This window comes from Pogona vitticeps, chromosome 4 (assembly GCF_051106095.1).
Source record: "Pogona vitticeps strain Pit_001003342236 chromosome 4, PviZW2.1, whole genome shotgun sequence".
Classification (NCBI taxonomy): Eukaryota; Metazoa; Chordata; class Lepidosauria; order Squamata; family Agamidae; genus Pogona; species Pogona vitticeps.
In genome coordinates this window covers 98749721-98771092 of record NC_135786.1, presented here as the reverse complement: position 1 = coordinate 98771092, position 21372 = coordinate 98749721, and the positions used below count along the sequence as shown (strand labels likewise).

The following is a 21372-nucleotide window of genomic DNA, read 5'->3' as shown; positions in this document are numbered from 1 at the left end:
GAATCATCTCCTTCATCACTAGACAGCAGAATCAGAGACAAAAAAGGAGATTTGGAGTGCAACTGTTGCACCCCAGTCACGGTCCTGCAGGAAATTTTATGACAGGTAAGCAGGAGGGGCAATTTGCTTCCTCCCAGTTCTAGTAACGGATGTTGCTTCTTCAAGAAGTAGGTTGTGTTGGATTTCACCCACAATGCTGGACTAGATGGACCACTTCTGTGGCCAGGGTCTTCTTTGTATCTTCTTATCAGGAGAAAAGAGGCAGGAATTGAAATTAATAAATAAACAAACACCCATAGATTTGAGTCATGAATGACATCTATTTTTGAGCCAAGTAGTTTATAATGGTTTCCTCTTTTTTTTTTTCAACCACAGAGAATGAAAAATTGGGACGGGGGAAATAAATAAGAGATGGATAATTCTGTGCGGATTACAGTTTGGCTTCAACGTGGATCGCAATGAATGGATCTTCAGCTTGACTATTAATGTGAAAGTAAGCGGTCCCATTAGCAGCAATGTGGATTTGAATTCCAGTGCAGAGGTTGCTTTCCTTTTGTCCCGAAATGACATCACAGTAAACACCAGCAGGAAGACCAGTTGGGAGGATTACGGACAAATTCCTGTAGAAAACCAAAAGGTTTGTTCCCTCTGTATTCATGCCTTTCAATGTACAGCGATATTTGGAGGTAAAGCTTTACTTTGGGACAGGCAAGCTGGTGCCATCCGGATGGTTTGAGACTACAATTTCCATAAAGCCCGGCCAGCATGGACAGTGAGTAAAGATTGTGGGAGCTATAGCCCCAAAACTATAGCCTCTGAAGGGCACCAGGATGCCTGACTCTAGCTCAAAACATTTTCCCCCCTGATGCACTTACAGTGGACCCTCTACTTACAGAATTGGAACGGTGGCTGCAAGTCGAAAAGTCTGTAGGTCGAATCTCCATTGACCTACAATGCATTGAAAACCAATTAATCCCATAACTGGCAGTTTTTATTCTATTTTTGTTCCATTTTGGTTTTTTTCTGGTCTGTAAGTCGATTCTCTGGCTGCAAGTCAAATCTAAATTTTGCAGCCAGAGAAGTCTGTAACTCAAAAAGTCTGTAAGTCGAGCCGTCTGTAAGTCAAGGGTCCACTGTATTTTAATTCCCTTATATTACGGCACCAACCATATGCCTAATGATTCATTGTACGATCACACCAGTTGCTAATTCGATTGGCTTCTTCCACAGAAACGTACTGCATCTCTTAATGTGATATAAATCATTTTAGGGTGCATTTTTACAGGGCCATTCATGCATCTGTTCATCTCAGTATTCACAGGCAAAGAGAGATGGACAAGGCACAGAAAATCGCCATCCGGTCTTTGGAGCACATCAGTCTTTCTGTAACAGGCCAACCCAACCCTGCATCTCTCCATCAGCACCCTGAAAAGTGCAGGGCAAAGGCATGTCTGTAAACAAGGTTGGGAATTTGATGCCCCACTGTGCCCCCTTGGGTGAATAGACTTGATGATCCATAGGGTTCCTTCCAGCCCTGAAGTTCTATGATGATTTATTTATACCTGTTGTAAATGCAATAAGAAGCTATAACTTGCTCCTCTTATTCACTCACTTACCCCACTTACCTCCTCTTCTCTCTCAGAAAGCCAAGTGATCTTTCTCTCTCATTTCTCCCCTAGGTACTCATTCTCATCCCTCACTGACCCAATCAAGTGATCCTTCTTTGCTGAACCCAACTCTCCTTATCGCTGATAGTCAGAGAAGTCTGTTCTCTTACTACCAATTGATTTAAAGGGGTTTTAAGTTAATCCAGTTTTTAAAAAAAATGTCCCCAAAGCACAGGTCTTCTTATGTTGCATGCCAAGTTTCAGGTGTCTATGTTTTACGTTCTGAAAACTACAGCACAGGCATTAAAAACATGCACACTCATGTAAAAAATCACTAGTAGAGTTAATCATCATCACAGATTCACCAGAGTTGATTATGGTGTGAATCAGTTTTGAGCACATTCTAGGGCAGCACAGCTGATCCAAAGTTGCAGAATAAATTATTTTGGCTTGCTGTGTGTTACGTATGCCTTTCTGAACTCCTTCATCCCTACTTAAACATACCTGTCATCATTATTAAACACTACAAATCCTTTGCCATTACGTCCAAATGCCACTTGATTTTTATTGTTGTCCCACCAGTTTGTAATGGACTGTCCATATACAATATTCCGGAATCTCACCATGTTCCTAGAAATAAAAAAAAAAGAAGTTCAGAAAGATGAATTATAGCATATCCATCTTTTTGTAAAAAGGGCATTGGTCAGCTTCAGTCAAACGAATCAAAAATATCCAGATGACAATCCTGCTGGGAATAATCCTTAGTTTTCCCCCTTTGATAGGGCCTCTCTCCCATGAACAGTGGTCCACACAACCAGCTACGTGATGGAGACCCAGCCTTAAAAGATGAAAAAGTGAATCCTGGTCTTAAGAATAGCTGATCAGTTCTCAAGAAGACCCAACCAGTGACATAACTAAGATACTGAGAGTTACCTAATCTGATTCCAACGATGTTCGCAGACCCAATCATTTCCACAAGAGCCATTTGGATTAATTGTAACAGGTTTAATTGTTCCATCACTATTGCTTGGTGGTCCAACCCAATCATTCAAGTCCTTGTTATAAAAGAGGACACGTAACTAATCAGACAGCACAAAATGCAATCATTCTATCAGGTTGAGGGACTTCAGAACATTAGGAATGTGTGCCTGAGTCTTCTTTTTCCCCTCCACTTCCCTTCCCCATCCTTGTTCCTTTTCATGTCTTATCTTTTGTGGAGTTTTTTAGACTATAAGCCTGAGGGCATGGATTGTCTTGTTTTGATCTCCATTGATGTGAGCCACTCTGAGAGCCCTTATAGGGCAGGGTAAACCCTGCGAGGCATAGATAAGCTACTCATTCACTCACTGGTTCAAAAGAATTCAGAAACAAGAATTTACCTTCTTCATAGTCAGTATCAGGTCCTGCCCTCCAAACACGCCCAAAGTCTAGTCACACGAGACTCCTAGAGATCATCTGAACCCTAACTGATCAGAAATCTATAGACCTGTGTCACACAACCTATGTGGGGTTCCTTCCTTCTCCCAAAATCTCATTTCTGAACTCCATGTTAAGAGTTTCCTCTATACGTTATATTTTCAGGTTTGTGAAGGAATCTGCAGTCATGGCCTCAATCTCTAGAAAGTCATGATTACATTACTCAGAAAGAGTGAGAGTTACAACTTGACAAAACCACAGATTTCAGTGCAACATAAGCTCAGCTATCTTGGTTCGAATTATGAAATCAATTTCTCAGTATTTCTGCTGGTTTTGAAAATAATAGTTTCTGGCTTATAGGCTTAAACCAACAAATAACTACTGTATGTATATACTGAGTGCCAACAGTTACCTTTCCATGCTGGATATCCCTTGGCCACCTGTAGCTTGACATTATTCTTGTAAACCCATAGGGATGAGCAAGCATAAAGCCAACCGCCATCTTATAGAGTCTATAAAATGGATAAGAGACATATGTGTATCTGTTTCTTTGTTCCTCTCCTATCAGAGGCTGGACATCCTCATGGCTATCGTGACTTTGGGTCTGGCGGCTCTAAATAATATTGTGTTGCATCCAAATCAGTCTCCCAGTCCTTCAGTTAACATATTCTTCTTCCTACATTTCTTCTGCCTTTTACTGTATATTAAATGATCAACTGTAACCATCTGTACCTTGCATTTCTCGTTACATGATTTAAGATATTCCAGCTTTCCACCTTTCACATCCATTAATAATTTCTCGGTCTTTATTCATTTGGAGCAAAGAAAATTTGGACCCAGAAGTGTTTAGATTGTTATCACACTGCGTATTTGATGACAGGGAACACGTTTACATAAGAAATGTATAGTTTAAGACTACAGTCTTATGGCCACCTGCCAGTAAGCAAGCCCTATTGTACTAAATGGGATTGATTTCATGACTGGATACTTAGAGGCTCGTGATTCATATTGTTTGACTGCCACTCAAACCACCTCTAACCCGCTCTTGCAACTGTCCAAGATGAATGTAATAGGAGAATACCACTGCTGCAGCCCCCCAATTCCCAGGACACGTTTAAAATCAGAAAAAGTGTGTATGTCCAAGGAAATCTGAATTTTGCAGGGACAGTAACCATAATAATAATTCAGTACAGGTAATTATGCACTATAAGATCGGTGTGGTGTAGTGGATAGAGTGACAGACTAGGACTCAGGAGCCTAGGTTTGAATCTCTGTTGAGCCACAGAGTCTCAGTGGGGGTATGGAACTGGTAAAAACATTCCTTATCTCACTTACCTTGAAAGCGCTATTAGGATCACTGCAAGTCAGCACCGACTTGATGGCACATAACATAGCCATTAGGCACTACTGCTAAACACTAAGCCTAAATCCAGCTAGAACAGATACACTGAATGAGCAGGATTCACAGAGGCCCTGCTTCACCTTTTGCTAAAGATTCATTGGGTCTATAGCTGAAAGTATTGGCACTACTAATTAGATTTAGGCCAATGTCATCATGACAATAGTTGTCCTTTTCGTAACAATAAGCATAAAAGGGCCTTTTCAGCAGCTGCCCCCAGACTATGGAATGCTCTCCCAACTGAAATTTGACTGGCGCCGACATTGATGACATTTCAGCGCCAGGTCAAAACCTTCCTGTTCCAGAAGGCTTTTAATTGAAATAACATCAACTGTGGGTCCTGATGGCAATTTTTAATTGTATTTTAATCATTTTATCTTTTATTGTATTTTAATTGAATTTTAATTGTTGTAAGCCACCCAGAGACCTTTGGGTAGAGTGGGTGGCATATAAGTTACTAAATAAATAAATAAACATTTTGCATCTTGTTTAGTTTGTTAATCAAAGATAAAATTGAGAGACATAGCTAAACGTTTTATTGAAACTACTGTAGAATAGCAAGGTCCTTATAAATTGGAGATGAAGTCATCATCATGGCCCTTCACCAAACACAGTCTGGTACCAAAAGGTAGATTAGGCACCCAGATAGGTGGAAATGGAATAAGGAAAAGATGGGAAGCTGACAAAACTATGCAATATTGGGTGGCCATCTCCCACCTCAACCAGCGAGATATCTTGCAAGGAGATGAAAGCTCATGGAAATGTGACATTACTGCCACTCTTATCTATTCCTTTTTCTGTGTATCTTAAATGTAAAATAAGCTTGTGGCTCCCTTCCTCCTGTGGTCTTCAAATTTCAAAGAGTGGGGTGGGGACTAGAGAAAATGACACAATTCCTGACATTTCTCAATCAAGTACAGGTCCCATGGTTTCCTAACACTGCTGCTAATGAGGCTGGAAAGGTATTCATGTGGTCTGCAAGGGCCTTCGTTTTGAATAACTCGCTTCATGCTTGGGGCAGAAACAAGGACTACAGACAAAACCTGTCACTCTATATGCTCCCCCCCCCCCCCGCTAAATGGCTCCTAAAGAAACTCTGTATGTGTATTTCTTGACTTGGAATTTATTCCGGCATGCCAAGCAAAACCTGAAGAATTAAAAAGGCTTTGGCGGATGGTTAAAAATATCTTCTCTACCTTGGGTTCCAGAAAGTGAGAATGGAGGCCCCTCCAGCACCATGTCCCCTCTGGTTATCATGGTTATCTATGAAGACGATGGCTTTGTCAGAGGGCATCATGTTCCAATTCTCTCCCCAGCTCCTAAAATGTAAAATAATAATTAATAATAATTAATAATTAATAATAATAAATAATAAATAAAATAAAATAAAATAAAATAAAATAAAATAAAATAATAATAATAATAACAACAACAACAACAACAATAACAATAATAATAATGAGAACCTTCCTTATCATTACACATTTCAATGAATGATGCTTCAGGTGAACTAAGCAACCCAGGGAAGCAGCGCTGTCCTTTCTCAGCATGGACCAGAAAGCACCACCGTGGAGGGTCCTGCCCACCTGCCCACACCCACCACTTCCTTTAGCCCACAGAGAGTTTTCTCAGGCTGAGGGCAGGGCCATCCGCGGCACTGGGTTCCAAGCCCAGAGACATCTGCCTTCTGCCTTCCTGCCCATGGGCCCTTGAGGCTAGATGGTCTCTAAAGTCCATTACTTTAAAGCTGCCATCTTTTCTCCGTTCCACTTGCGGAGGACAGTCCCAAGTTGTGTGCCATATTTAAATTCAGTCACTCGGCCGTTTCTGAAGTATTCAGAGCTCTGGACTGCTTCGCCACCCAAGTCAATTACCTGGAAGTTAAAAATGGGAAAACAGAGGAAGGATAAGAGCACTGTTTCATTTTCCTGAAAAACTAACATCACAGACCTAAGCAGGTCTCTTTTACTGGCAGCCAACATGCTGAAATAAGACACAGGTATCTTTTTCTATTTAGTTGATCATAACAGCTCCTGTTAGAATCAATTCATCGCCAGATATTATTTCTACATTTGCAGGAACTGGCATCTTCAATGCTTTACTAGTTCTGGAGGTTCTGCATTATTGTAAGCAATGGTACCCACCCCAGATGTCAACCAGCTAATTTCATTCACTTCTATATTTTATGATATCAGTGGACAAACTTCCAACTGAAACGTACTTGATCCTAAAAATCCTTTAGCTGGAAGGGTGCATACTTCCTGATTCCCAATATTTTACACAAACCCCAGTTTTCTACATGAACATCAACTCCTGTGGTCAGTTAGACTATGGTTTTTTATTTATTTGGAAAACAGAAACAAGAATTGCCTGGCTGAATTAAACCAAGCATTCATCCCAGAGGTGAAAGAAAGTGCGGCCTATTGGCAACAGAAAGCCCCACAGGGTTGCTGGCTTGTTTGTTTGACTGTTTCAGAGCCACTACAGGGGCGGTGGGAGTGAGAAAGAAATTTTGCACAAATTGTGCATAGATTTTTTTTCTGATCCTGGAACCTTCCAAGAGAGGTAGTTTGGCACTCAATCCATCCCAAACGCAACCTGTATTTTGACCCCTTTTTTTGTTTGTTTGTTTTTAGTTTTTATATATAACTTTTTCATGTGAGCAGAAACCTGTCCCTGGTCCATGAGATTTTCCTCACCCTTTGTCTTTTGCCCTATAGCCAACTCACCTGCTTCCACTGAAGTTACTTCTGAGAGGACACACACAGGATGGCAATGTGTGCCAGGAATGCCTTCTCCCACCAAGATCTAATAATGTCACTCGATATAGCCAGGAAAGACGGCTGAGGGGCCTAACGCTGAGGGAGGCCCAGAAAGAAAGAACAAGAAACCGGGCCTTCTTGGCAGTGGCCCCTCGACTTTGGAACAGCTTGCCATCAGAGATTTGCCTGGCACCCTAGTTGGGTGTTTTTAAGAGCCAATTAAAGACTTGGTTCTTTAGGCAGGCCTTCCCTCCTGTCAATATTTAACTTTTACTTTACCTTTTTCTCACATTGCCCATCTTGAACAACACTAATACCATTGATTTAAATTGTTTTAACTGTTTTAAGATATGTTTTATTGTAAGCCACCCTGAGTAGACATTGTCTAGAAGGGCAGGATAAAAATCTAATAAATAATTAATAAATAAATTTAGGTGGACAACTCTTCCTTTAGCCTCAGCCCCCCCCCCAACTTACTTTACAGGGTTGTCGTACAGGATGTAATGAAATAATAAGAATAAAACACTTGGAACATTTTAAAGCACTACACAAAAATACACATATATTATACTACTGGCAGCAGGAAAAAGAGGAAGACCTAAAATGAAGTGAATTGACTTTAATTTGCTGATGATGGGACTTCTTGAAGGCCTAGTAATTCACAGAGTTGCCATAAGTCAGAAACAATCCGGCAATACATAATAGCAACACAATATTGTTATTTATTCCTTGTTGTTGTTTAGTTGTTAAGTTGTGTCCGCCTCTTCGTGACCCCATGGACCAGAGCACTTCAGGCCCTCATGTCTTCCATTGCCTCCCAGAGTTTGGTCAGATTCATGTCAGTAGCTTCAATGAAACTGTCCAACCGTCTCGTCCTCTGTCGTCCCCTTCTCCTCTTGCCTTCATCAGGGTCTTTTCCAGGGAGTCTTTTCTTCTCATGAGATGGCCAAAGTATTGGAGCCTCAACTTCAGGATTTGTCCTTCCAATGAGCTATTTATTCCTTACCTCCTGATAGATGAATGGTCGTGATCCTTTGGTGAACCATTGTGTATTTAGATTGTTTACTTTGCTTAAGATAGCATTTATGTCCTGGGGCCATATATGTTTGGCTGCATCAATCCGGAACCCAGCCACTCCAATATCAATCAGGCGGTTCATGTAGTCGGCTATTTTTGTACGCACATCCTCTTTCCTTTGTGCTAGGTCAACAAGACCTGACAGGCGACAGTTGCGAACCTGTACCGACAGAAAGAAATTGTCACTGCTTCTGCTGCCTTCTCAATGTCAGAGCCAGAGTTATGACCTTGAAGGTCCAATCTTTATGTGATTTATTGCATTTCAATTTTACATTATCATGTAAGACATTGTAGATCCCAGTTCTGGGAGAAAGGTAACAAATAAATCAAGAAACTGAATTGGTAGGTTAATTGAATACGCAAGTCACTGCCTATGCCAATCCTTACGTACCAACTCATGGGACTGGTACGTGAGCAGAGACACAAGCGCTGACCTGTTGTTCATGAGCCATTCAGGGCTACCATTTTATGCCACTGCCCATGTAACACATGAACCAGATTCATCACAAAGTGAACCCTGGTTAGATAAATCATTAATAATATATAATCATGTGTCCTTGAGTCGCTTCCCTCTTACAGAGATCCTCTCCATGGTTCTGAAGGGATAATGTATTCAGAAGTGTTTTACTATTCCCTTCTTCTGGGGTCAATGTAGGATTGACCTAGCTTACCAAAGGCGACACAAGCCGGCTTTTCTCCCAGGAGGAACAGTGAGGAACAGAACTCCCAACACCTCTGGCTCTACAGCCAGGTGCTCCATCTCACTGAGCAATAAAATTATGTAGGATGAGCAGACTGACAGAGGCCTTGGATCCATAGCAGGCCTTTGGATGTGTAGACTCCAAAGCCCTTCCAGCTTCTGATTAAGCTCAGGAAAATGTATCTTATCCTTGCAGCTAGTCTGGGAGGCTGACTTCTCTCTCAGTGCAAACAATGGAAGGAAAACACACAGGGAAAAGAACAGAGGAAGAGTAGTAAGGGCAACTTCCCCTTCCCCCTTCTGCCCTGCTGTGGGAAATCTAGCAGGGCTTTGGCTGAACTGGTTGTTCCAGCTTCACATCCGTCCAATGCCATCTGTAGGACTGCACTGTATGTTAATACAACCGAGACATTCTAAAGCCAGACAACTCCCATAGTGGACTATCCCAGTTAATACTGGATTTCTGTGTTTACTCGAATAAATTTCTGAGTTCAGTTTAGGATCGTTCGGTTTTCTTCAGCTTTCCAAGCGAACATTTAAACACTTCCCTACATCAGTGCTCTCCCCTCCTCTTGAAAGACCTGCTAACAGTCAAGAGCACACCACTGCTGCTTCACTGCATCACATTTCACAGAAAAATTAGTGGTTCTCTTCCCGCCCACCCCCACCCAGCATGTTACATGGCCTGGGAAAAAACAGAGTGGCAAAAATTGATAGTTTAGTATGTACTTTTTTTTGGCCTTTCATTTGTACAAAAAAGGCCAGCCCTGCAGCTGTACATGGCAGCTGGCTGAAATCAGGGAAGGCTGTGATTATGCTGCAGAATTATCTCAATTATTTTGAATAAGGAAATATAGGAAACATATACAGTGGTGCCTCGCTTAGCGATCGCTCTGTTGAGCGATGAAATCGCTTAGCGATGGGGTTTTGGCCATCGCCAGAGTGATCGCTTAGCGATGGCCCCTATGGGGGAAGCGATCATGGCAAAGCGACCCTTTTTGCACAGCTGATCGGCAGTTCCAAAATGGCCGCCGGAAAAACAAAATGGCTGTTTTGCCTCGCTTTAGAGGCACCAAAAATGGCCGCCCCTATGGAGGATCTTTGCATAAGGTCAGTTTTTAAGCCCATAGGAACACATTAAACACGTTTTAATGCATTTCTATGGGCTTTTTAAAATCGCTTAGCAATTAAATCGCTTAGCAACCTTTTTCGTAGAACGGATTAACATCGCTAAGCGAGGCACCACTGTATAGTAGGACCATATTATCCATGAGGGATCGGTTCCAAGTCCTCTCCACCACAAATGCCAGGAAGTATGGATATAGGAACCTTATATATAGCATAGTCTCAGTTTCCCTCTAGTAGCCAGTTCTGGTCATATACAAAGGAAACACCTATTTCAGGGTGGGGTTATTATTGAATATTTTCAGGCAGCGGACAAGTGAAACTGGGGGTACTGATCCTGTGAATAACAGTGGCCCAACTGTACTAAACTAGAACCGCAATGCTAACCTCATCCTTAAACACAAATACACTGGAATTTTCAACGGAGTCATAAAACACCCTGCAACTCAGTCTTAAAATCCTGATGCCACATAAGGGTTAAGCTCTTGCTCTCTCTCTCTCTCTTGGAGATACAATAATGCCACTCACAAATCTGTCTGGGAGCCTTATCAGCAACTACAAAGGTATTCATTTTGTTCCAAAAGTGTATTCATGACATGCCTGAAAGACATCACAGGCAGCAATCGTACTGCAGGCCAACGTCTCAAGACTGTAAAAATTTACCTGAATGGGATCACTGTAGTTTTCAATATCCCCACTGACTGTTTTACATATTTGGTCATTGAAATCACAGCTAGAGTATGGAACAGCAGGGAAGTCTCGCACGGCTGCGTCGAAGAAGCTCCCACAGGTACCATCATAGCCAGAGCCAGCCCCAGAGCTACACATATGGTTGATCACAGCATCCACATAAATGTGTACCTGTTGGAGAGACCAGCAGGAGAGAGGTATACAGTACAAAGAACTGATGCAAAGCATGCCTACCTCACCTTATCCCAACCTCAGGCTCCACTCCCTCCATTCCCTCCAAGCATCAGCAACAAATTCCCTAAACTCAAACACAAAGCATGAAAAGTAAATCCAATTGAATGCAAAAATTCATCTGCCCTCATGTTTTGGAACCAACAGTATGTGTATAGCAGGCTGGAGGCAGGGTGAAGGGAGAGACAGGGAGAGACATTTGGCTACTCCAAAAATGAAATCACAAGAGCCATCAAACCAAGAAAACAACGCCGAACTGAAGAAGAAAAAAAATAAAGTATTTCTGCCATACATCAAACGGGTCACGAACCGCATGGGGAAACTTCTGAAAAAACACAACCTACAAACAGTATTCAAGCCCACCACAAAAATACAACAAACGTTATGATCAGCAAAGGACAGAAGGGACCCCCTCACCACTGCAGGAGTATACCGGATACCTTGCAGTTGTGGCCAGGTATATATTGGAACCACAAAATGAAGCATCCACACCAGAATCAAAGAACATGAGAGACACTGCAGACTAAAACAACCAGAAAAATCTGCAGTAGCTGAACATGCCCTGAAACAAACTGGACATGAAACTCTATTTCAAAATACAGTGGTGCCTCGCTTAACGAGCGCACCGTATAACGACGAATCCGCATAGCGATCCCGTTTTCGGGATCGCTAGTGCAGAGGCACAGCGTCGGCCCCAATGGGCAAAACTTGCATAGCGAAGATCAGTAAACGTTTCGCTTACCGATCTTCGCTTTGCGACGCCCGCAGATCAGCTGTTCGGCGGTTTCAAAATGGCCGCCGGACGCCCAAAATGGCCGCGCACAGCATTTTCACGCCCTCCCCTCGCTTACCGAGGGCGCGAAAATGGCTGCCGGACCCTGGAAACTTCGCTAAACTGTGAGTTTTGTGCCCATGAATACACTTTTGGAACAAAACTTGGCTCCCAGCTCTCAAAAATACAGCGTGTAAAAGGTCAACGAACTCTACCCAGCCATAAGGACCGGGGATTAATACACACAAAAGACCAGCTAATGACATCCATCAACCACAGTGACAGATAGTCTCTTCTCCTTATCACAAAAATACACCCACAACAAGACACACTAATCACCCATCTACAGAAAAAGACAAAAGCCTATCTCACAGCCATAAATACTGGCACTCCCAAGCCAACTATACCAGAGCACAGAGTGCTGTCCTCTGAAGATGCCGGCCACAGAGACTGGCGAAACGTTAGGAAGAACAACCTTCAGAACATGGCCAAAGAGCCCAAAAAACCTCACAACAACCATTAGATCCCAGCCGTGAAAGCCTTCGCGAATACATTATATGAGGTACCATCTTCTAATGGGAGTGCAGGACTGATCTCGAGCCAGCAGAACAAATCAACATTCTATAATGCAATTCTGAAAATGAAAGCAGCCCAGAGGGGAACAAAATATATCAGCACCAAATTTGCACAGCTGTAGCAGACAGTCTTCTCTTGCTCTGTGGCAAATTTTGGGGAAATCTTGATTTTGTAAAAGTAAAACTGCTTCACCACTCCTCTTTCAGAAACAGATAAACCTAAAATGTCCCAGTTTTAAGACAGATCATATAAATTGAAAAGATGTTAGCAGAGTGTTGGTGACTCTATCCTATCATAGTCTCCACTCCACCCATCTTGTTGCTATAGAACTGCTTGATGATGATGATGATGATGATGATGATGATGATGATGATGATGATGATAACCTCCAAAGATGTTATGTGCCATAAAGTCACTTCTGATGTTTGGTGACTATATGAGTTAATGGCCTCCCCAAAGCCCTGCCATTAACAACTCTGCCCAGATCTTGCAAACCAACAACATTCTATGTTAGGTCATTCTCTCTTGCTACTGCTCACCCCGCCCCCACCCCCAGCAACATTATCTTTTCCAATAAGTTCTGCTCAGGTCTTGCTAGCCAACAGTTGTAGCTTCCCTTTTGGAGTCAACTCATCTCATGTTATGTCTTCCTCTTTTCCTACTGCCCTCACACACACCACACTCCCCATTTTCCAATGAGTTCTCTATTCTCATTATATGCAAGGTAGGATAGGCTCAATTTATTCATTTTTGCTCTAGCAAGAGTTCAGACTGTACGTGGTTGAGCACCCACTTATTTCTGTTGTTCTGTTGCACCTGTAAGGCTCACCTCCAACACTACATTTCAAATGAGTTGATTCTCTCCCTGCCTTTCTTCATTGTATGTGCTTTATACAGTACGGATGATTCTGACCTTGGCTTTCAGTGACAATCTTTGCTAACTCCCAGCTCAACTTTTTAAAATTTCAAACTACAAGGGGACATATTTTGGAAATCATGCAGGCAACATGTTTGCAGAATAAGGATTTGGAAAACGGATGATAGTTCGCATTCTGTAGAGTGGGCATGGCAAGATTAGCTTCCCTGAGAGATTAAAGGGTATGTGTGTTGCTTCATTGTATATCTTGCACTCATAAAACATTTTTGTGTCATAATTTCATTAATTTCAAAACAGCCCTTCAAAATATTTTTGGCACAGAAGGACTGCAGCCACATCCCAGCTGTTCTTGCTTATGACTTCTCCCAGCAGCCTTAGTGCAGATCATGTGCTCATCTTTTGGGATCCTCTAGCACTGGATAATTTTATGTGAGTGATGTTTCTATTGGAATTCATGTGGAGTTTATATATACTTAAACTTCCATTTTTTTAAAAAACAGGAAATTCAATTCTTTAAAAAAAACCTCCAGTTTATCAGTACATTGTGCAACATTGTGTTTCTCAGTAGCCAGGAAATGATCCAATATTGGTGCACAATATCATGCCTGCATTGGCAGCAGGAAAAAGAATGCCAAGCTTTATATAGCAAAGGACAGCCTGAATGTTGATGACACCCATGTCAGCAGTCACGATGGTCTACAGCAATGGTTCGCAACCAGGGTAACACAGATGTTCTTGGACTGCAACTCCCAGAAAACCCAGCCAACACAGCTAGTGCTGAAGGCTTCTGGGAGTTGCAGTCCAAGAACAACGGGGTTACTGAAGGCTGGGAACCACTGGTCTACAAGATGCCCCCTTTTACTCACTATCACTCACAAAGAGATGCCAAGCAGGCAAAATCCCAAGAGAAAATCTCCTCTTTTTTTTTCACCAGTTAACCACTTCTCACCCAAAGACAAATCAATTGTCAAGGGGCTAACTTCAGTCTGAAAGCTCCTGCTACATCCCAGACTATTGTCAGGAGGGAGGAAAAAACCACTGAAAGCAACTTACTCCAACATTGTTGCATCTGGTCACCATATTTCTAAATTCATCTTCACTTCCAGAACGTGAACATAACTTGTAACTGATGGGCTGGTATCTTTCCCACCATGGCCTCCAGGGATTCATGATGACAAGGTTTTCATTTGGAGGAGAAACCTACAGATTCAAAAAGACAGTAAACAAAACTTCAGTCAATGAGACATTGTTACTCTAACGGATCTTGTTTAAGTAATTGTGTTAAAAGATACAGATGAGATAATTTGAAAATGACTTGACAATGTAAAATTCATTTTCTTAACTGCGTTAAGGATTATTGGAAGCATAATTATACATAGATTGCGTCCAGAGAAAATGTTGCAGAAGGGCCAAAGAAAATTACTTTTCTAGCTTCTTTTTGGCAGCATCCCCCCCCCAAAAAAAGGGTTTTTTTTACCAGTACGGACTGTCTCACAGGCAAGCAGGGGAGAGCAGTTTGAAGGGGATGGGAGTAATTCTACAACTGTGTGATAAAATCTTCCATCTGCTTTGCATGGAGATTTTTTTCCTCTATTAAATACACCCCTTTCAGTCTTGTTAACACATTCTATCCAGGCTTTATAGCCTATGTCTGGTTTAGCCTTGAGACTCTGTGGTTCATTTATTCATATTTATAAGCTATTTTTTTATTATCTCGTAGTTACAAAGGTAGGCTGGTTTACAATTCCCATCAATCCTAGGCACATAGCCAGTGTTGGGGGATGATGGGAACTGCAGTTCAACAAAGCCAGAAGGGTTTTATGTTCCTCGCCCAGGGTTAAAAGGAATGTGGATGATGTTTAGTGAAGACATTGCTTGCACATCCCCACCAAGCCTTCCACGCATGTAGGCATGTGCAAGTTGCTAGTCAAAATATGATCCCGCCTGGAAAAAAAAGGTAGCCTGTCTATATAGTCACCGTCTTTCAGGGGACTTGGGCCCTTTCACAGGAAATTAATATTGTATAAGCAATCGGGAAGATTGTGATAAAGACCCTCTCAAAGCTGTGGGGACAACGATTAGATCACTGGGTGTGAGTCAATACCTCTAAGCATGGAGCTTCACCTCCAGGCTTTGCATGATCCCAAATTCAAGGAGAAAGCAGATAAACTACTACAACCAAGCCCAGATGTATACGGGCATGTCAGCTCTTTCTCAATGGTTTATATCAGGGGTCAGGAACCTTAGGCCCTGGAGCTAAATTCAGCCTCTGAGATTCTCCAGTCATGCCCCTCTCCCTATGAGTCCATTGTTCGGTGGCATGTAAGCCTTTGTAATTGTCTCCTAGTATAGTGGCTATTTGTTCTGCCATCAGCAAACAGGAGAGCACACTAACCTGAACACCCGCAAATCCATTTGGTGCCAAATAACGTTCGCATTCAAGAGCAACATCAACCCAGCGCCATTCAAAAAGGTGGACAATAGACGTCCTTAAAGGTTGAGGATTTGACGTGTACTGGCTCCAGCAAAGTCCAAAGGCTGCTAGGAGAAGTAGCAACAAGCTCTTCATGTTGTCATTGACACGTGGTGGAAGTCCTCTCGAAATTCTTTTGCATTCCTGCTGGATGGCAAAGCATAGTTTTCCAGATGCCCACCATAACTTCTGCCTGGGTGGAAGCATGTTATTTTAAAGTAGCCCATTGCAGGGCAGTTGTACTGCAGGCTGCTACCACTCGTACAGGGTTGAAGAGCAATAGGGCACAGCTTTTGTTTGTTCGTGGGAGTCAACACACTGGACAAGTTCAGAGGTCTGCAACAAGTTTTTGTTTGCATTCAGTCCCAATTACCAACAGTGAGGAAAACATACAGGCAGCATCATGTACAGCCATACCTAAATCTAAAGCCTACAGATTGTGTAGTCAGTGGCTAAACCGGGGAAGGTTGGTGTACTAGCCCAAGATCAAAGTCCAAGCTCAGAAGCTGGAACTATTTATTTATTTATTTATTTATTTATTTATTTATTTATTTATTTATTTATTTATTTATTTATTTATTTATTTATTTATTTATTTATTTATTTATTTGACTATAAGAAACCACCTATGCTGGCCTTCCACCGCTTGAGGGAACACTCCTTGTAAATGCATATTAAGTGCACTGTCTAGAATTGATCTTGAAATACACAGACTGTGGGAGCATGTAGGGCTGCAAAGGGAGTTGAGAAGCATGTGCCATTTCATATAAAGCTTTTAAAGCAGGCCCGTCCTTCAAGCAGAAGCTTGAAACCATGGCCATCCAGATTCTGTTTGGCTACAACTGCCAGTGTCCATAAGCACTTCCTGTCCCAGCTAGAGCAGACAGAAGAGGCAACACAACACTACCTAGATGGCCACGTATTTTGTTCTGTCGTGTGCCACCAAGTCTGAACCAACATAAACAACCCTGATAGAGCTTTCAATGTAAGTGAAGTATTTCAAGGATGGTTTTACCAATGCTAACCTCCCACACACACACATTTCTGAATTTCCACAGCCAGGTGAGGATTAAAATCCAGGTCTCCTTAGTCCATCTCTCTATCCCCTAGGTACTGTTATGGCCACATATCCTGGGTGTGGTAGCCCAACAAACCTGGAGGACACCACACTATGGAAGTTTGTTTTTAAATGCATTTTCCTCTTTCTAAACCACTTCAGAAGTCTATACAAATGTGAATGGTATGGAGATACCTTAGAGAAAAGGGCACGTGTTCTTTTCATCAAATGCAGCCAGGTCATTCCTCGTAACACCTCCGAGATCGTTTCTGCTCCAGCATTCATGGCAGGCTGCTAGGAGGAACCTGGTTTTGTGACAGTGAATTTTAGAGCAGGCTCTGCCTCAAGAATCCCTCCTTCTCCCACCCCTGTAACATGTCAAGGCTACAAAACTACCATCACATCTTGCACAAACAAGGAGGAAACCAACAGAAGTGAAGTGCAGTCCTAATACAGTGGAGAAAGCTTCGTTTCCCAAGCAAGACCTTGGACTTGGTAGCTATACATTTGAGGACTCTGAGGTCCTGTCTTCCTCAAGCACAGGGATTGGAAAGTTAAGCCTGAAGTTTCCAAATATGGAAAAGCCAATCTGACAACGGCCACGAAGAAATATCAAAATAAATCAACAACAACAACAAAAACCTTGATCCTTCACCAACTGCTTATTTGCAAGGAACATGAAGCATTCCAGCTAATGGACGTTTCCATAGTATCAAGAAATCACACTGACTACACATGTGTGACCGCTGTATAGGTGGAAGGCACGTATTTGATTTTCATGAGTGCTGTTGTTTTCTCCACGGAATGCTGCTGTTCTGATTTCTACATGAAAATTTTTCATCCTTTTGAAACGAACAAAAGGTATTCATGATTGCTCTCTCTGTTCTTTGTGCTAAGTTCAAATAAATATTCCAATTCATTGTACTTCATAAGTGGCCTCGTGTCATTTCTGTTTATGCCCTCCTACCCACTGGAGTAAAAAGGATCACATTTTCCAGTGAGACAGAATGGGGCTCACTCTTCCTCCTCGAACCCCCCCAGCAAGCTATATGTCTTACATGTGACCTTGTAAATAAATCTATAAAAGTTATGAGCCTCCCCAAAAATTTTTCCCCCATCCACACTTGAATACATCAACCATCTGTGGCACAACAAAAGTGAAATGGAAAATAAGAACCTATTCACTTTGCTAAAGCTTTCTTACAGTAGTTGCTCACCTGGAAACAATTTCAGCTCGCCAGAGGCAACCAACAAAATAGCTATTGACAAATCTGCCTTACAATGTCTCTGCATCGATTCTCTTCCATACAATCTGCATGAGAACATTGGGAGATGAACTATGAGGCCCATTCCCATTCCTCGTTCATATCTGTGTTTTCTACTCAGAAATGGTCTTACTTCAGCCTTGAGTTCCTTGGAAGAAAGACGGGATAGCAGTGTAACAAATAAACAACAAGTAAATGCATTTGCGAAACTGAAATTAACTGCAACCCCAAATGTTCACATAAGCAAAAGACAAATATGACAACATACCTATGGACCGGGATACTGTTATGACATTTAACATGTTCCAAAACCCACAGCTAGGTGATTGTTAGGCCAAACAAAATGGCACAAACACTGTGTCAGCTTTTGAGAATGCTGTCTCCTCATCTCACAAGATTTTAAAACTACATGGAGATCTTATTTTCTTGTTCTTTGTGTCTTGTTTCAGGGCGCAATGGAGCAACGATGCTGCAGATGGATGAGTTCAGTACTGTGTATCCCACCAAAATTCAACAGGGGTCTGTTTCTTTTCAGAGCTATCTTCCAACTGTCCGTTTTGTACACTCAAATAAAATTTGCCCCATTATTGCATTCCTCTTACATGCTATGAGTAGAATTACACTGTAGGCAAGGGATGTAATTTTACCACCCTTGGATCAACAGGAGCTCTAGCTTCTCACAGAACTGAACGTGAGTTGAGGAAGAACACAGCAGTTCATTACAATGGTCAACTGTAACTAAAATGTAAGCTAGGCAAGACTTCACCCCAAAGCAGCAACATGTATCCCTCAAATGCAAGACAAATAAGAACATGTTCCAAAATCCACAGGTATGTGATCACGAGGCCAGTCAAAATGGCACAAACACTGTGTCAGCTTTTCACTCTGCAATGGCTGCCTCAGACCCTTGAGGCAAACTTTAGATTGCTTTGGGATCTTAACAGATGGGAATTACATGGATGCATCTCTCAGCCTGAGGCAAAGGAGGAAATTTGCAGTAATGCCAGTGTCCAAAGGTGGATTATGACTGGGGCTGGGAGAGCCTCTCCCCTCGAAATGTTGAGATGAACTACTTGTGACTGTTAGTATAGTGGACCCAGACCACCAGGGATGCATAATGCATCAGAGATGGCCCTCCAGGTATAGATTAACTGCTGTTGCCATAATACTTCACTTCTGGACAAACTTGTTGGGACAGAGAAGTGTAAAAGCATCTGAAAGGCTACACACAGGCTCCCCAGCCCTGATCCATATTTACAAACATTTTAAACCTCTGGAAATAAAATTATTTATGTCTGTTGGGTGGGAATGTGCAAAGAGTATTTAGACTGAGGGGGGGGGGGGAGGCAATCCATCTGACAAGGATGATTCCCTAATGTCAAGTCCCTAGCAACGTGTCGCATACAAACATGCATCTGGTGCAGCAAGATGCAAAAGCGTGTGTATTACCAAGCAAAACCTGACAGTCTTTGAGGTGCCACAACCTTCTGCCCGGCCTTTGTTGCACCAAGGCTCAGCTCCCCTGCTGGAAAGTAAGTACTGTATAACTCAAACAGGACCCCGAGTCCTTTCAGAGCCTGGGAGTTCCAGTTCCCATCAACCCCCAACAATGCTGGGTGTAAAAAACAACACCACAAAGCTGCACGTTTGACCCCGCTGCTGTCATACTCCTGTTGCTGGCAGATGTATACGCATGCACACGTTTCCGATCTCCCATTAAGCTTAACTCTCTAGACTGAGCAACTCAAGGAACAGCAGGAAACACGTCTGGATGTGTTTTGTTGCGTTTATTGGCAACTAGCCAACCGCTCCCAAAAGGAGACGATATCTTATGGACGCTGACTAGGTGCAACTCGCCTAACTAATATGCCCAGAGAGAAAGGTCGCCAGGCTAAACGCACGGTGAACGGCTTACATACGTGGGCGCCCCTTCAGACACTCCACACCATGCCCTCCAAAACTCCTAAGCTCCAACCTCTAAAACATCGCCACCCTCGATGGGCAGGCCGCAGCCAATCGTTGCCCGGTTCGTGAACGAGGCCCCGCCCCTTCTAGGGAGCTCTATGGTCAAAACGCTTTCCTGTCTTCGGTACCTGTTTAGCTCGTCCGCGAGCATAAGCATCTGGCTGCTGCCCTCTAGTGGCCATCCTCTCATTTGTCAGACATTAGGTGCCTTTAGCGTTTGTTTTCCCAATCCTGTCAGTGAAATGTCCCACTTAAAAAAGGCTAAGTAGGAAAACTTGGGCTCCCAGATGTTCTTGGACTAGAACCTCCAGAAATCCTGAGAGGCATAGCTACTGGTCAAGGCTTCAGAGAATTTTAATCCATCTAGACACCAAAGGTTGGGAACCACTGGTTCCCAACCTTGGGGTCCCTGATGTTTTGGGACTACGACTTCCAGAAATCCTGTTCAGCACAGCTAGTGGTGAAGGCTTCTGGTTTTTGGTTCAAATATATTTGGGCACCCAAGGTTGGGAAACATTGCTCTAGAACCCTGGTGTTCTTGGGCTGCAATTCCCAGAAGTCTCAATTCCTAGGAGTTACCCTGTGTTACCTTAGATTGTAAATGACTGCTCTAGATGTTAAGATTTATAGTTGCCATGATTCCTTATGCTACTGACCAGAATTTATGAGAAGAGTTTTTCCAGCCTTGCTTTAAAGTACACATTTGGTTACCATAAATAAAGTCTTACTCGACCTCCCACCTCTCTTCTCAGTGGTGCTAATTCCAGGGTTTTGTCAAAAGGTTTTGCTGCTTTGGTGCTAGTTATAAACAGGAAGAGTATGACAGCAATTCTAAATCAACCTTGTTTCTTCTTTTGCAATCTTTTCAACTTCTCTTTTGCTCAGAAGGTCAAAAAATATCCCACAATCTCCCTCCAAAGTCGCTTGTCCTGTTATTTTACAGCCAGAGCTGCTTGCCAAATAATTTGTCAGAAACAAAAAAACAAGTCCCCCTCTTCTGTAGTGCAGGTTGTCAAATCCAGATGTTTTAAAGGAGCGATTAATGGATCCAAGTCAAAAAGCCTAGTGTAGCATTTACAAATTCTGAATGCAAGAGAAGAAATAGTCCTGCTTTCCCCATGTTTTCATCAAACCAACAGAATTTTGAAGCCTTCTTTTGTACTTCTGAATAGATTAATTTGTAGGTGGACTCGTTCATACGTCTAATCAAAGAACTATATTAGTATACATTAATGCAAACATCCCATTAGGGTAAAGCATATGCAGATGGGCACCCAGGCAGGAAGTTTTTGCTTTCCCCTTGCTGTCCATCATTACGCTGGGCATACAAGCTTTTGGTCACCCAGCCAATGCAGGCTAGTGTGTCAGCCAGCCTACGTA

The 21372-nt window shown here is 42.5% G+C and overlaps 1 protein-coding gene across 22 annotated transcripts; it reads right to left on the bottom strand.

Annotated features, from left to right (window-relative positions):
- Positions 1-300: 300 nt before the first annotated feature.
- Positions 301-20037, bottom strand: LOC110091522 (pancreatic alpha-amylase). 22 transcript variants are annotated; one of them, XM_078391809.1, is made up of 13 exons: positions 19947-20037; positions 17980-18175; positions 16958-17067; positions 15628-15849; positions 14286-14432; positions 10750-10947; positions 8191-8421; positions 6163-6296; positions 5619-5741; positions 3436-3535; positions 2541-2662; positions 2112-2237; positions 301-620 (listed from the first exon to the last, which is right to left on the bottom strand). In XM_078391809.1, the coding sequence occupies exons 3-13, from the start codon at positions 17045-17047 to the stop codon at positions 431-433; spliced, it is 1683 nt and encodes a 560-aa protein (XP_078247935.1). In that variant the 5' UTR covers positions 17048-17067; positions 17980-18175; positions 19947-20037; the 3' UTR covers positions 301-430. The 22 variants fall into 22 exon arrangements, with proteins under 22 accessions (XP_078247935.1, XP_078247936.1, XP_078247934.1 ...); XM_078391810.1 differs by having other exon boundaries at positions 19477-20009; XM_078391808.1 differs by having other exon boundaries at positions 15628-15852; positions 16958-17053; positions 19477-19995.
- Between the last annotated feature and the right edge of the window lie 1335 nt (positions 20038-21372).